At 45.3% G+C, this 17,019-nt stretch overlaps 1 protein-coding gene across 1 annotated transcript in view; it reads left to right on the plus strand.

Annotated features, from left to right (window-relative positions):
• Positions 1–249: 249 nt before the first annotated feature.
• The window catches only part of CDYL2 (chromodomain Y like 2), a 118,718-nt gene continuing 101,948 nt past the window's right edge, over positions 250–17,019 (plus strand). The window contains exon 1 of the mRNA XM_058674173.1: positions 250–710. Within this exon, the coding sequence (XP_058530156.1) occupies positions 687–710 (24 nt within the window). The 5' untranslated portion in view covers positions 250–686. The remainder of the gene's footprint in view (positions 711–17,019) is intronic.

Here is a 17,019-nt window from a genome sequence, read left to right on the forward strand (position 1 = left end):
CGCCCCTTCGCGGGCCGGGGTCATGCACGCTCAGGGCGCACCTGGCCCGCCACCCACCCCCCGGGGCCCCTCTGGCCGGGGGCTCGGGGCCAAAGGGACGGGTTTGAGTGCTCCCGGGGTTTGGGACCCGTCCCGGGGCGCGGCCGGGCAGCCGCCCCCGCCTCCCCCATCTCCCGCCCCGGGGGCCGGGCCGGGCTCCCGGGGGGCGGGGACTCGCCCAGTGGCAGCAGCGTCCGGGCTGGCGGCGGGCGCGGGGCGGCTTCCTGCAGGCGGCGCCGGGGCGAGCCGTTGCCGGCCGTAGCCACCAGCGCCGGGTCGCCGGGTCGCGGGGGGCCGCGGCGCTCAGGCCGCGTCCGTGCCTTCTCGGGCGCACTGCGCGGCCGTCGCTCCTGCCCGCGCTCGTGCTGCCGCTGCCGCCGCCGCCGCCGCCGCCGCCGCTGCCGGTTACGCCAGCCCCGCCGCCGCCGCCGCCCGCTCTGATTCTGCGCATAGGCAGCCCCCAAGCCTGTCATTCTGCAAAAACACAGTTTACTCAACACCACACACACACACACACCACACTCGCGCGCGCGCGCACACATACACACACACACACACACACGCACACTAGCCCCCGCGCGCACACGCACGGAGGGCGCGAGCGAGCAGACGCGCACACCCCGGCGAGCCAAGTTCCGCAGCCTGGCATGGCTTCTGGGGACCTTTACGAGGTACGGGGCCGCGGGGGCGCGGGCCGGCCCCAGCCCGCGGGTGGTGGCGCGGCGGCGGGCGGCGGGCGGTGGGGGATTGGGCCGGGGCCGGGCCGGGCGCGAGCCGGAGTTGCCGAGCCCGCGGGTGGCGGCAGCGGAGGCGGCCGGAGGGTGGCGGGGGCCGGGCGCGCCGCCCGCCGCCTCCCGCGGCGCCCGCGCCCGCTCGCTCTTTCTCTTTCTCTCGCACACACTCTCTTACTCCATCTACTTTGCGGCCTTGGGGGGGGTTGGGGGGGAAGGAGGAAGCCGGGCGGAGCCGGGCGGGGGAGGTAGCGGTCCGGGGAGGTGTTTGTCGCCCAACGAGCTGTCTCGAGTGCAGAAAGTACAGGTAAAAGTCGGCACTGGACGTGCCAGGAATGTGGGGGGCTCCACTGCGGCCAGTGGGGGTGCGAGGTGTGTGGCCCGGGGGCGCGGGCAAGCCGGCTTCTGCGTGTGTGTTGGGGGGGGGGCAGGCAATCCGACTGGAGCTCAGCTGGAGCGAGGTGAGGGTCCTGGGGGACTCCGACGCAGGTGGCTAGGTGGGAGCCTAGGAGCCACCCTTGAAACCCCTTCCTGGGGCCCCGGTCCCCTCCCCCCACCTGCTGCCCCCGCCCCTGGCTCAGAAGCCCTCGAGGCTGGGGCGTGGGGCGGTCCTTGCGGGTGCCGCGCTTACTGGAGGGGAAAGGGGGCGCTGCAGAGGGCCCTCGGCGAAAGGGGAAGGGCACCTGCAAGTGGGTGGTGGGCGGTGCAGGTTGCTACAGGACCTGGGATGTGAGCCCTGCTCTCAGATAACGTGTCCAGGTCCATGCAGGTAGTGGCCAGCCTTTGAAAGTCATCTGCAAAGTGGTGAGGGAGTGGGGTCAGCTCATCGTCTGGACAAGCCAGTGGCTCCTGCTTGGGATTCCTAACAGGTGGACCAGACAGGAAGCAACGGCCAGTTCCCTGGGGAAGCATGGCCTCAGAGAGGACCTGGTTCCCCACAGGAAGGCCTGGAGACCGGCCATCTTTGTCCAGAAGGTTTACTGAATATGCCAGAAAGTGCCCCCTGCAGCGGAACACCCAGGGTCCTGAGTCGGTTAGGGCTGCAGGCTTTTGGCTAAACTGAGATGAGCATCTGGAAGGGAAGAAATGGGTAGAGTTCACCTTTGGGGTAAGAGATTACAGGGTGGTTCCTCCCCACTGGGAGCTGCTTCCCCTCTGGCCCTTATCGGTGTATTCACAAAGTACACTTGCTGGCTGGTGTGAACTGGTACGATGGCCAGTGGGCCTCCAGACATGTGGCCAGGAATCATTCTGGACTTGGTGAGACTGGGTCCTGGACTTCCGCTGAGTAGGGCAGATGAAATGGGGTACAGGAGTGATGCTGGTTGACCAGTTGTCCACGCGTAGGCCTCCTTCGTGCCTGAGCCGAAGGAGAGAGGATGGGAGTCGATGGAGACCTGGTGAGGAACTTGGTACATGGCAGCTGCTTCATCATCCGAGCACTGTGATCTTTATTCAAGATGGCAGAGTCAGTTCTGCAGCTGAAAGCCAACACACTGTGCTGTGGAAAGTTTAGCTGACATTGCTGAGGGACACCCAGCATCAGAAGGCTGTCGGCCACCAGTGGGTCCAGTTCAGGAGCAAAGATGGTGTGCTTAGGAGCGTGGATTATTCTGCCCGTGGATGTTGAGTCCATTTAATTTTTGCTCAGGTGAAAAGTTGCAATGCCAAAGCCCTCAAGAGGACATATTAGGAACTGCTGGTATCACCCCAGCGAAAGTTCAGATGGAGGGACTGTCTGAATTTGTTCTTCTTGACGGAAGAGTTTGTGAGGAGGAGAGTTTTCACAGTAACCCTAGAACCTTCTCAGCACCTCAGAAGTTCTTAAGCAAAAGCAGAATGGGATTGATACAACATCTCTGATGGAAGATAATTGAGCTAGGTGTAAAATAATTTTCCACGTGGCGAGTTATTTGCGTGGTCATGACCAAAAGGGCTCACCTGCATTACAAGAATATAGCAGATGTCAGCATTTTTATACCCTGTGTCTATATCGCATGACATGGATGCTAAAATTTAACTTGTTCAGATTGAAAAACAATTAGGCAGTGCTACACGCACATCAGCATACACATTCCTAAAACAGTTGTATGCGTAAAAAGAGGCCGTTGAGTTCAGAAGAACTCTTGATTCATTGACCTGGAAAGGAGAAAAAGAAGTCACATTTCAAATAGGATCGTACCCTAAGTTAGTATGGTATTGAAGGGCACAAAGATGACTCTTCTTGACCTTTAACCAAGATCCCAGTGGGCTAAGCGTTCGTGTATTGGCTGTTGATACCCTTCTTGTGGGTTTCTGCTGACCTTTTGTGGTAAAGAAGCGATTTGGGTTGTGACTACTAAGCCTTCTTCAAATAGCATTGCAAAAGAAACAGTCACCAGGAGCTGGAAACCTCATGTGGTGTCAGCTCTTCACTCCAGATGAGCAACTATGGAATCCAGCCGTTTCCCACATTTGGGGTCTTGATAGATGCTCCTGCTTTGCTTGTCCTGCAGTGGCGTTCTCGTGGTGTTCCAAGGCAATCTGGCCATTACGTCTATGAAGGCGTTTTTAACCCATGGCTGATGCAATGTTAAAGACTTTATTCAGAGCCACCTTCTCCTAAACACAGGGGTCGTGTTGTGGGCACCGTGAGCCAGGTCTACATTTTCTGCCTGTGTGTCTCTTGCCTTAGTGGTAGGTAAGCAGAATGTGTTTGAGTACTTTCAGATGGAGCATGGGTCTTCTGTTTCTTGCTGTCCCGAGGGCTCTGTACTGCCAAGCACCCATTGTCTGCTCTTGGGAATGTGGCTCGGTAGGCACTAGAGTTTGTAGCTGCGGAATTCTGCTCATTCCTACACCCAGATTCTTGCATGACCAGAGGTCATCATCAGTGGAACTGGAACTCACTTTTCTGGTCTTGTTTGTCTCCGAGCCCCAGCGCTTTGCACATTCCGTTATTCCTGGTCACAATCAGGAAAAAGAAGATGGGTTTTCAAATTCATAAAGTGCTTTGGGTAACCTTTGTTGTTGGTGGTGTTGAGTGTGACGCTTTTCTTCTTGCCTCGTGGTCTCCCAGTGGTTCTAAAACCCGTTGTAGTGATCAAGTTCTGTGGGAGAGAATTGGCCGAGTCCCTTACTAAGAGTTCGTTAAAAAGGCTGAATGCAGCTGAGCTTCAGCCAGTGGGCTCTCCTTGCTGATAGAGGGTGCCTTACATCTTTCCCCTGTGATGAGCTGGTGCTGTGGAGGAAGTCTCCTCTTTTTACCAAAGAAATCCACAGATTATGCCGTGTGTGTGTGTGTGTGTGCGTGTGTGTGTGTATGTAGAGGGAGTCAGTAATGGCCGAGTGGAGAATTATTTTTTTAAAATGATTTACTTTATTTTTTTATTGGAAAGTCAGATATACAGAGAGGAGAGACAGAGAGGAAGGTCTTCTGTCCATTGATTCACTCTCCCAAGTGGCTGCAACAGTCAGAGCTGAGCTGATCCGAAGCCAGGAGCCTGGAGCCTGTTCTGGGTCTCCCACACGGGTGCAGGGTCCCAAGGTTTTAGGCTGTCCTTGACTGCTTTCCTAGGCCATGAACAGGGAGCTGGATGGGAAGCAGGTTTGCCAGGACACGAACTGGCGCCCATATGGGAACCTGGTGAGTGCAAGGCAAGGACTTTAGTTGCTAGGCTACTGTGTAGGGCCCCAAGTAGAGAATTTTTGAGGGGGATTTGACAGGTTCTTCTGTGTCAGTATTCAGCTTCTTTATGTTTTCCAACGTTCTATCTTGAAAGGATAAAATGCCATGAATATGCGAGTTATCTTTAGGGATTGACATGTATCTCTTCTTCCATATCTATTTAAGTACGTATGTGTGATTATATGAATGTTTGTCTTATATATAAAAGAAAATGTTATTCCAAATTAAAAATAATATTTGTTCATCCAAATAAACATAATAATTGTAGGTTTATTCAGTGAAATTTGCTTTGGTTAGAAATGGACTCAGTTACAGGGATGAGTGTGAGTATCTTCACTGTTGCTTTCTGAGTGCACCTTGCTCTCTGCATGAATCATACTCCCCCAAATATGGAGCTTATGGGAAAAGCAGGATTGAGGTGGATTGATGAATACTGTTTGCTGACAACAACAGAAGCAGATTTAAAAAAAATACAGCTCAGTTGATCTCCACTGTCTGTGATTTGTCATTTTTACAGTCTTCAGATTGAGCCTGTGTTTCCTTCCTGTTAATGACACAGGGCCTTCACTTGCAATAGAGGGCATTTTCTTACAAGTTAGCTCAGGTCCAGTGAGTGGTATTCTTCATTTTTTCCTGTTGGGACCCATGTTTTGGTAGTTTCTGTCCTTGAAGTTTTCAGGTTAACAAAGTGGAGACCGTACTGGAGCTTGGAGTGATTAAATTAGCAGCCACCATTACCACCACCACGTACAATAGAGGAAGACACTTGAGTGCATTTACACTTTTGTTATCAGGTTTTCATATAGTCACCTTTTCTCTTTCTTTTGAGTGTTTACCTGTGATTGCTTCAAAGTAGTAACACATGAGGAAGAATGCATATGAATCATGATTTACTTGTATCAGACATCATTCTCTTAGCAATCATGTCAAGATAATTCATGTCAGAGAAACATGGGTACTGTCAGAGAAGATGGTCTGTAATACAGCTTCTTGAGTCTCTGCACCAGCATTTGAAGAAACAGGTGTCTAGGGAGGATGTGTATTGGTGGAGTTTGGTAGATACCTGTAATGAAAATGTAATGTGTGCATGATTTGTCCATGTTTGAACTGCTATTTGAAAGAAGCACTAGCTTCTTTTCCAATAGACTTTCATGTTAATTGCTTCTTATTGCGTAAGGTCATTTCTGAGGGGCTTAACCTGCCTTGAGAGGCATTGATAAGGTTCTTTGAGGTATGACTGACTACTAAGCAAATATTTAGGGCTGATGGTGATTAAGATCTTAAGGCCTGAAGACAAACCTTCAGATAGTAGGAATGTGACGTGTTCTGCATGCCTTGGATGGTGAAGCGAGGTATAAACATGATTGACTTCATAGTGCCATCATTCATTTTGCTCATACAGACCACCAAACATGCCAGTGACTAGGGCAGGGATGAATGTGCCCTCCATGAGCCTGTGGGTTAGTGGGTAGTGCTGTTAAGAAACCAGACTGTTGAGAGCACTGTGAAGAAAGAGCGATTTCTCTGGGAATGTGTGGTGGGGATGCATGATCCTGACTTGCAGAAGTAAGAGATGGCTCCTAGAGGAGGGGATTGAAGCATGGGAGCTACACATGGGTAGGATCCGATTTGCAGGACTTGGGTGAGAATATTAGGATTTTTGTCTGGAAGCAGCTCATATTTGTTGCTGTGTTTTTTTAAAGATGCATTTATTTTTTATTGGAAAGACAGATATAGAGAGGGGAGAGACAGAGAGGAAGATCTTCTGTCCGATGATTCACTCCCCGAGTGGCCGTAATGGCCAGAGCTACGCCGATCCGAGGCCAGGAGCCAGGAGCTCTTCTGGGTCTCCCATATGGGTGCAGGGTCCCAAGGCTTTGGGCCGTCCCTGACTGCCCTCCCAGGCCACAGGCAGGGAGCTGAATGGAAAGTGGGGCAGTCGGGATTAGAACTGGCGACCGTATGGGATCCTGGCATGTGCAAGGCAAGAACCTTAACCACTACGCTATCACGCCGGGCCCCATTGTTGCTGTATTTTTAAAGAATATAAGCAGAATTGGCATTGGGCCTGGTGTTGCAGATGCCTGCATCACGTATTGGAGAGTCAGGGTTAGATTCTTGCTTCTGGTGCCTGATTCCAGACACCTGCCAAGGTAGACCCTGGGAATCAGCAGTTCTTGCAGCCGACACTGGAGCCCTGGGTTGAGTCCCTGGATCCCAGTTTTGGCCTGATCCAGTCTTGCATGTTGTGGCCATTTGGGGAGTGTGTATATGTGACTTTGCCTCTTGAATAAATTAAAAACGATACAAACAAAAAGAAAAAAATTAGAAACCCAATATTACTATTATGTGTTTAGTACATAACTGACGTCTAATAAATGGTATCGTGATACCTGTATTAATTAAAATCTTGGCTTTTTGTGTGTAGAGATGAAGGTAAGACTCGAATTGATTTTTGTACGTTTTTAGGTAACTAAAAACCAAATTGAAAATAGGATATATCTGTTTATAATCTACTTTATTTAAATACATGCTAATTATGACTGTTTCCTCATATTCTAAGATACTCTGTTTTAACTTGTTGTAACAGGTGAATATTCCTTGGCATATGCCATTTTCCCTTTGTAACTATCCCTTATTTGACACCCAGATTTTTTCCACTTGTAAACTATTATAAATGTTGTTGTTATAAACATCTGTAAATTTAATTATTTGGATGCATTTTTACAACCCTCCTCAGGATGGATTCCAAGAAACAAAATTACTGGGTGAAGAATGTGAACATTTTTAATGTGATTGATAATACAATCTCAGATTGCCCTTCAGAAATGCATAGTGGATTAGGCTGGAGAAAGACCAGAGCAGGGTGACTGGGTCATAGTATATGTCGTTTCAGTTATTGAAATAACAGATCATTGTGGCTTAAAATAAGAAAGTGGTGATAAGGATAGAGAGAAATGGATGGATTTGGGGTTTAAAAATAAGCAGCAAGGTTTGGCATATTAGCCAAGATTATCTCTTAACAGCATGTGATAGAGAGTATGTAGTAACAGTGGCTTTAACAAGATTTATTCTTTGACTTGATATAAAGTTTGAAGTTGGGTAATCTGGCATTGTGATGATGCTCTTTGAGATTCTAAGGATGCCAAGCTCTTTTTTTTTTTTTATCTCTGACTCTAATTGTCTACTGTGTCGTCTGTCCCCACGTGGTCTAAGGTAGCTGTGAAACTATCTGTCCTTTTGGGAGTATACATAGGAAGGATAGGATGAAATTGTGTCATTTCTCCATAAAAGGTTGTTTGGAAGTTCCTTCCATTTTTGCCCTTTTCCTTGTTCGTTGGCAGTTACATGGTCAAACTTAGCTGCAAAGAAGCCTAGATGAAAATGCAATTTTCTGATGTTGCCTCCTCTACCCTCCCCAAATAAAACTTACTGGTAGTATAAAGGGATTGAAGGAAAGCCAGGGTCTGAAGGGTAATTTGGAGGTTTCCGTCCTAGTTCATGAAGCGCATGATGGGACTCGGGAAGACGTTATTGGTTGAGGGAAGTGGAGGCAGTGGGAAGAACACTTCTGAATGTGTCTGTGTAACATCTGAGTGTAAATATATGTGGCTGTAGATCATAAGTGCCTGTGTATCAGGAGCAGTGTCTGGCATGAGACAGATTTTACATCATTAGTAAATAGATTAGAATTAACGTGAAGAGGAGTCTAATGATAAAGAAAGTGGACATTTTAGAGGTGGAAGGAAGGAAGATGAGTCACAATTAAAGGAAGTAGCAAGAGAGAGAAGACGACTCAAGAGGCCTTGGTGAGGGAAGACATAGGGAGATTTCCTGTAGGGAAGGGCATTGCCAGTTAGTAGCCTTTGGATTGAACAGCCAGGACATCTTGGGTAAGCTTGAGATGGCTCTGTTCTGTTTTGTTTATTGGTAGGTTGGGCTGGGCTTGATGGCAACATGATGACAACCCAAGGGTATGTGGGGAATGTGAGTACAGAAACATCTTAGATGGGCAGCCCTTTTACGAGCCTTGGAATGAGGAGAGAGTGATACCTTCTCCCTAGTTCTAGACAAACTCTTCTTTCAGTGACCTGGATGGCAGAAGATTGGGGTGAAGACTTTGGTTTATTTGGTTTATGTTCTTGGAAGAGGTGGTTTTCCATGAATCCCATGAGTCCTGCTGCTGCTCCATGTATGACAGCCATGTTTGACACGTTCAGTTGTTTTAACTGGTGAAAAAGTCAAACGTGTAGTATATGATCATACAGAATTTGGCCTTGGAGACAAGGAGGTGAAATTTTTCATCACTGGTTTAGAACAGCAGCATTTGTCTGAGACAAGTGGGGTGGATAGAGAAGTGTGTCGATGGTCAGGTTTATAAGTTAACTTGGCTGATTCCGGTCCTTGGTTACACAGTAAAACACGAATATGGATGTTTCCATGAAGGTCTTCTGAAGCTGTGGTTAAAGTTCATAATGAGTTGACTTTAAGTAGGGGAGATTATCCTAGCTAATCTCACTGGGCCTGTGTCAGTCATTTAAGAGGCTTTAAGAGCCTACCAAGGCTCTCCTGAGGAACCAGATATCATTGGTGGAAAGCAGCCCTCTCAAGAGTGCTTTGGAGTTCCATGCTCCCTTTCCTGATGACCCATCCTGCAGATACAGTGGGTTTTTTTGTTTGTTTGTTTGTTTGTTTGTTTGGTCCACTCTGTAACCTCTGAGAGCAGCTTGGCCAGGCAGAACCTTTTACTCCTTTGAGTGTTGGTAGCCTGTACTGGAAACAGTGCCTATTCTATTAGGGAAAACCCTCATGATTGAGTTGGTTTTTTCAGAGAAGAGCTTACTTATTAAGCATCTTCATCTTATGCTGCCAACATGGCCTGCCTGTGCAAAGAGCGCTCATCCTGGAGGTCTGGGCTAGAACTGGTAACTTCAGGAAGCTTCCCAGCCTGGAGGGATTTGTCATGCTGTAGCTGTTACTAGAGCTGGGTGCAGGATGGCAGCAATGGATGGTTTTGTACTGGGTATGAAGTTTAGGAGTTGAGGTCTTGGTTCTGATCCACCCTGTCCTGCACCTTCCTTCAGTTGATTGCTTTTGACATTGCCCAGTTCAGCCTGAGCCGCCTTCAAGGGTCACATTGCTGCCATGAAAAGTCCATCCCTTGACCATGCCTCGTCATGAAATGGGATCTTCAGAGGCCTTGGAGGATCGTTGGTTTGGCATTTCGTGTCCCATTTTTTTTTTTTAATGCACTGTTTTTCAGTCATTCCCTCCATCGCTCGTCAGCTTTTGTAACATCGCCACCTCACTGTGTTGCTGTGTGACTGATGTAGAGTGATGCTGGCGTGGTGATTGTGCAGGCGCAGCTGTGGGACAGGGCTGTGGGCCACACTGCTTTGCTTGGAATTCCCCTCCTGAAGAGCTACCACTCTGTTCTCGAGCTCTAGATTGGGGGAATTTTCCTGTTTGATTTTCATTTCCTTGTCTTCTGCTCCAGTGTTTTAAAAATTGTGTCTCCAGGCACTTGATTAAATTAAAAAAACTAGAGCCTGCACAAATGCTGGTTTTGAGTTTTATTTTTGAAGAGTTATTAAGTCATTCAACTGTGTGTCTAGAGTGGTGCTGGATGCAGGGGCTGCAGCCATGACTAATGGAGATAATCTGGAACATAATGGAGAAACCCAACTCTTGCATGTACTTGTATGTAATTTTTAAAAACATACTGGAAATTTCCACTTATTTCCAGGAGCAGCCAGGTCCCCTTTGAACAACTTTGTAAGCAAGTTTTAGCATATGGCTTTTTTTCCCTGCTGGACATTTATGAGCACTTCTGTAAAAGCACTGTTTAAGCAAAGCTACGAAATGTTCCTTTGGTCATTGAAAGTGTCCTTACCTCCTTATTAAAATTACACGTATATGTTTACAGTGTAGTCCCCAGCTCATGAACTAACTGAAAGTTCAGATGGTAGTGGTAGGATTAGTGAATGTTCTGGCATTGTGTCGTGATCTATGTGTGCTCATAATGAAATATGCCACAGTCTAGAGGCTTGTATCACACAAGGAAGTGGTGGTGGTGTTGAGAATTCTAGGGCCTTCTGCTCTGATTTACGTTGTAAGGAGAAACAGGAGTGGTCTCCCATTTGAAGTTCATAGACAGAGTCAGCACTGCTACCGCAGTCAGAACAGAAAGCCCTAAGACAAGGTGATCAAAGCAAGCTCAACTATCACCTACACCAATTTTTCATGGCAAATCAAAAATGGTTTTCTTATTTACAAACAGATACAGAAGAAAGGGACTTCTAAGATCTCATCCAGGCGTTTTTCTTATTTGATATTTATAAAAAGCCAGCATTAGTGTTCCTACAAGTTAACTTAGTAATAAGAATATGTCCTGAGGCAATGGTACAGAAGAAATTATGATATCCTCTTTTACCTGTGGGATCATTATGCCAATTTGTATTGGGAATATTGTTCCATTGCTCCACTCTTTGGTGCCAGATTCCAAGCCTCGTGAGGGCAGGGGCCTATGTCTGTGTTATTCATGTTGTATTTCTACCTTGGGGCCTTTCTCTGTCATTGAATGAATGATCAAGGACATGAACAACCGTTGCTGGTAGGCCTTCTTCTTGGCATGTTCTTCTGGAATCTTCATCCCTTGCTTCCTAGTGGTTTGCAGTGGCCCTGGTCATTCTTAGTGTTGCCTCAGTGGCTTGGCCCAGCTTGATGTACACTGTCTAGTTAGATGGGGTTGCCTGGAAACAGACAATGAGATGGAGAGTTGTGTCCAGAAGGTTGAGAGAAGAGCACCTTCGGGAGATGATACACCTGTGAGGACAAGGAAGGCAGCATTGGAGAGATGGCAGAGTGACCAGTGAGGTTACAGCTGAGGTTGGGAGCTGGTTGTGATGGCCCTTCAGAAGTAGCCCACACCAGGGCAAAGGCTCTGGGTTTTTGTCCCCCTGCATCCAATAGCATTGCTTGTAGGCTGTGCTAAAAGGGGTAGGGAGAGGGAGGGAGCAAGCCCCATTCATTTACTGACTTCATATAAATCAGTGCGCATTCTTTGCAAGAACTCTCATCTGTGATCTTAGGTAAGAGAGGCTGTTGAAGTGATGCTTCCTGTGATTCTTGCCTAAAATACTACTAATAACAACAACAGTAAAAACAGTAAGGAGTTTTATATGTCAGTGTTGCGTGTGCTAGATGCCCGCTGTGGCAAACTCTTCCCGTACAGTGTCTCATTGAGTCCTTCCTGGGAGATACATGCCAGTACTATCCCTATTTAACAGTTCAGAAATAGAGACTCGCAGCCACCAGATGGAAGAATCAAGGTTTAAACCTGTGCTGTCACCACTCATCTTTAGAATAAAGATGCCCCACACTTCTCCTTGTGTCTTCCCTTCTTTAGTTGGTAGGTGGTCCCTCTAGCATGGCACCATCTTGAGAACAGATAATCACAGGCATGGGTTATTCAGAGTTGCAGTAAGTTCAAGAAAAGGGAAATAGATATTTCTGCCTTTTTGTGCTTTTACATGAAAACACAGTTGCGTATGTCATTTGGCTCAAGGTTAGCCTGTGTGTTGGCCTGTGGAGTTCCTGTGAAATGAGTTGCTCAGGATGGGGAAGCATCTGTGAGACTCGGGAGATGTTTGTCTATACTATGATGAGCTGCACTGGCTCGGCCCATGTCGGTGATTATAGTGGTGGAACTCATTTCTGTGTTCTTGGTCTGTGGATTTTTTGCCCAGTGTTTGGCAGTGAGAAGACTCTGGCATGGAGAGCAATGGGTAACATTTCTTGATCAGTCTCTAGTTTTTATTGCATTCAGTATGTTTATGGGCCTTTGCAGACTCTTCTGGTCAACATGCTTGTGTTTGTTCGTTACTGGGGTTGGTGGGATGGCGTTTTTCACACAGTTTCCTTGCTAAAGGTGTCCCACTAACTTGAGGTTTCCTGCCTGGTAGGCAGCTAGGCTTCCCATGAGTGAGCTAAACCCTCAGTTCTAAAAAATGGGTGTATGTAATTGGCCTTTAAAAAACATCCGCAGGCCATGGACAGTCTTTAGTGCCATTAATTCTTCTACTCAAATAACTAGAAGCATTCATGCTGGTGCAGCTTGAGCAGTCCATAATGTGAAATTCTGAAATGTCCTAAAATTTAACCTGTTCTGTGTGCCAAGATCATGCCACAAGTTGGAAATCCCACATCATCAAATGGAGGTTCGTACACAAAATTGTTAAAACTGTCATGGAATTTGCCTTGAGGCAGTGTGTGTAAGATGTATATAAAAAATAAGCAATTTTTAAAATCTAGACTTGGATATTCTTTCCAAGATATGTTGTTGTGTATATTCAGATATTCTAAAGTTAAAAAAATCCTCAAATCCAGAAAGCCTCTGGTCCTGAGTGTGTTTGGATAAAGGGATACTCAGTTGGTACATAAAGAATGACAGTTTCTTCCTTACGGATAGATAGTACTATTTTCTCTTAGACTGGATTATAACCTGTCAGGTAATTTATCAGAGTAGTTTTCTGTAAGATTTATCTAGGATAGAAAGGACAACTGAATTGGAAGAGAATACAGGTGCATACATGAACCCAGCCTCTCCCTTTCTTAGATGTGGTACATTGGGTTGTTTATTTTCAAAGCTAATTAGTCTTGAGTTGTATGTATATACCACTTTAATAAATCCATTCAGCCATCAACAGGGCAAGTATGTCTTGCCTATCTGAGAGTGCAAACATCCATTCAACATCCTGATTTAATTTCTTTTGAATGTTTTCCCAGTAGTGGAATTGCTAGGTCAGATGGTATTTCTATATTTAATTTTTTGGAGAATCTTGACACTGTTTTCCAGAATGGCCATCCTAACTTACCAACAGCAGTATATAAGGATTCTCCTTTCCTCCACATTTCTGCCAACCTTTGTTATTGTTTATCCTTTTGGTAATAGCTAATCTAACAGACATGAGAAAAATTAAATGGTTTTAATTTGCAGTTTTTGGTGATTTGCATGCTGAACATTTTTTTCAAAGTTAGAGTAATCAAAACATCAGGGAAGGGGGATAGAAACAAACACATCTGTCAATGGGCTAGGATACGGAGTTTATAGATCCCCCCCAATAATAAATTTTTGACCAAGGTGCCAAGAACACACCCTAGAGAAAGGTCAGACTTTTCAGTAATTGCTACTGGGAAAATTAGGAATTCCATGACCTTGATTGAGATGGAGACTTCTTGGGTATATCCCTGAAAGTATTAGTAATAGAAGAAAAGAACTTGACCAATTTGGTTGCCCAGAACTAATGATCTGTGTGCAGCACGAACCAATAGAGCGAATTGACTCCCATGGATCAGGAGAAAATAATTTCAAGTTGTACGTAGAGTAAGATTCTGGAATCCAAAATATACCAAGAATATGATATGATCTAAAATGTGAGACTTTCATAGGTAAAATTATGATGTTTGCTTTTGTTTCTTGGCTCTTATTCACAGTTTTAGTTGTTGGCCTTTTTAATGTATCTTATTTGGTGACTCATGTCCACTTTCATAATTCTTAGAATGTTTTGGATTATTTTTCTTGATAAAATTTAGTTTGCTTCTTATTATATTCTGAATAATTAGAAAAACAAGCCTTATTAACAAAATGAGATTTGAGCAGACTTTTCTCTGAACAAGACAAAGGCTAACAGAAAAGTACTTCTTGTCTCTTCACTGGGCTCTGGGACTTCCCTCTTGGCCATGTTCTGTTCTTGCAGTGCACCCAAGGGGATTCCTTGATGCTCCTGAACATTTCACAGTTTCCCTGATGTCCTCAGTGGCTTCCCACCACTCTTGGGCAGAAGTTCCACATCCTAAATATGTTTGGGTCCTTGCCTGCCTCCCCAGCCACAGCCAAATCCACTCCCTCTGTGTCTTGTGTGCACTCAGGACTCTGCCTTCAGGTTGTCAGTGTCGTCTGCTGTGTTCCTCTGCTTGGTTCCTCCTGGCCAGGCTGGGTCTCCTCTTACCCTTGTGTTTGAGCTCTTGTGTTGAGTCACCAAGGTGCCCTTGCTGACCTCCTGCGAAATCAGACCTCTAGGCAAAGAGTTCCTGAGTGGCGCGATGCGTCTTCACAGTGTTGGTCATGGTAACGGCTCAGTTTCTCTATGTGAGTTTAAGAGCTGTCTTCTGGAAGATGGAATCATTTTTGTCTTGCTCCCTGCCGTGTCTTTAGAATAAGAAGTACTTGTGAAAGCTTCTCAGGTATTCCAGAAAAACTCTGGAACATTAGGATTTAGGACCCTTTTTTCTTCAAATGAAGCATCATTACTTTTCTTCTGCTTGTGTCCTGATGTGTTTCTCAGCCCTTCGCCTCCTGGTTGTTCTGTCTTGGTGGCTGTACAGTCTGTTCCCTAGAATACTTTCCAGTGTCATACACTATAGTTACCATTAGTAGTTGTTGAGACATTGGGATTTTAACCAGTTGAGAACTTGGAAAAAGCAGAACGTGAACCTCAAGAGTAAATGTTTTTAAAATAACATGAATGACAAGAGCACTCTTAGAACAATTGGACAACAGGGATGCCATTCTTAGAGGAGTGTTCATAACTTTGGACACATCTACTGCACACAAAAAAGAATCAATCCAGAATTTGCTTTACAACATTAGAAAAATCTAGAAAGCGAAAGGAAGCCATAAAAGAGGTGTAAAATATAAATGGAACATGAGAAAGCAACTTGCACCCCAATGTTCACTGAAGCACAATCAACAATCACAAGAACATGGAAGCAACCAAATGCCCATTAACTGAGGACTGGGTAAAGAAATTGTGGTTCATCTACATTATGGAATACTACTCAGCTATTAAAAAAAAAAAAGAAAGAAATACAATTCTTTGTAGCCAAATGGGCCAAACTAAAGATCTTTATGCTGAAGGGAAATGAGCCAATCACAAAAGGTCAGATATCATATGTTTACTCTAATATAAGATAGTATGATGTCAAGTCTAGGGATATTACATGTGGATCTTTCCTTAGTCACTTCCTACTTATCTTTTGTAATAAGATCTTGTGATGTAATTCATTAGTCAACGATCCATAAGAGACTGATTGTTTAATAATTACCTGAGATGGTCAATGTCCCTTTTATCGCTGTTATTGGTACTGCCCATAAATAAAGAAGATCTAGTCCTCATTGTACCTTCATTAGGGCCCTGGACATAAGAATGGACTCACAATGAAATGACTGACAATCTCCTACATAGTTGGGAGACACTCTAGGAGCAGCAGCTTGTGAAAATACATGAAAGACACCCACTGTGAGACTGGAGGAGAGAAGAGGGCGCTTGGGGGAGGGGGAAGGGCGACTCCAGTGCTAACTAAACTATATCAAAATCTATATATAAACGGAAGTGGGAACATTGATAAAGTGCAAAGGAGAAACAGTACAAGAAATAGGATACATTATAGGTTGTATTAGTATTTTTGATGTCAAACTTATGTTTTTAATGTGTATAGATGGTTTCTTATTTTTTGAGGGTAGACTGCATACCAACTTTTGACAATTTTAGCCATTTTTAGTGTACAGTTCAGTGTCATACAGCTGTCACCATAGCCTACAGCATCTTCATCAAGTGAAACAGAACTCAAACTCCTGAAGTCAGCAGCACCCCCTGTGATCACCTATCTCCCTTCATACAAATTGAATCACATCGGATGTAACATTTTTCTCTTTGGCTTTTTAAAAATATGGAGCATAATGTTTTCAGGATTCATATGTATTATATGTATGAGAACTTATCTTTTTTTTTATTATGAGTGAGGCAGACAAAGAGAGAAAGAGAAAGCCTGAGAGAGAGCACTTCCATTCCGTCCTTCACTCCCCATGTGCCCACAGTGGCTGGATTGGGGTGGCTTCAGAGCCAGGCATCTGGGAACCCAGTCCAGGCCTTCCATGTAGGATCCTAGTTTATATCTTTGCCAACATTTATTTTCCTTTTAAAAAAAAAGTACAGTCATTTTAATAGTTACGGAGTGGTATCGCATTGCTGTTTTGATTTTCATTTCCATAAGTGAATAATGACATTGGATATCTCTCCATGTGCCTGTTAGCCGTTTGTGTATGTTTTGGGAAATGCCTGTGCAAGTCTTTTGCACATTTTTGAATTGAGTTTTATTTGTCAAGTTGTAGGAGCTCTTTATATATTCTGGATGTTATATCCTTATCAGATGAGTGATGGGCTGTCTTTTCACTCCTTGATAGTGTGCTTTGATGTGTAAAAATTATATTTTAATGAAGTCCATGATACTACTTTCTTTTGCTGGCCCATACTTTTGGTGTCTACTTAGGCTGGAACTAATGGGTTAAATACCATTGGCTAAAGTAAGCACTATTGTTTTATTCCTAATCTTAGCAGAAGCTGTTGGTCTTTTACCATGGGAACTGATGTTAGCTGTGGGATTTTCATGAAGTCTCTTGAATATTTTGAAAGAATTTCACTGTGTTTCTGGTTTCTCTTTCTCGTCATGGATTTTGCAAACAGTGTTTTCTTCATCAGTTGAGACGATCATTGTTTTGCTGCTTGCCTCTATGAATGTGGT

The sequence above is a fragment of the Ochotona princeps genome, chromosome 16, assembly GCF_030435755.1.
Source record: "Ochotona princeps isolate mOchPri1 chromosome 16, mOchPri1.hap1, whole genome shotgun sequence".
Lineage (NCBI taxonomy): Eukaryota > Metazoa > Chordata > Mammalia > Lagomorpha > Ochotonidae > Ochotona > Ochotona princeps.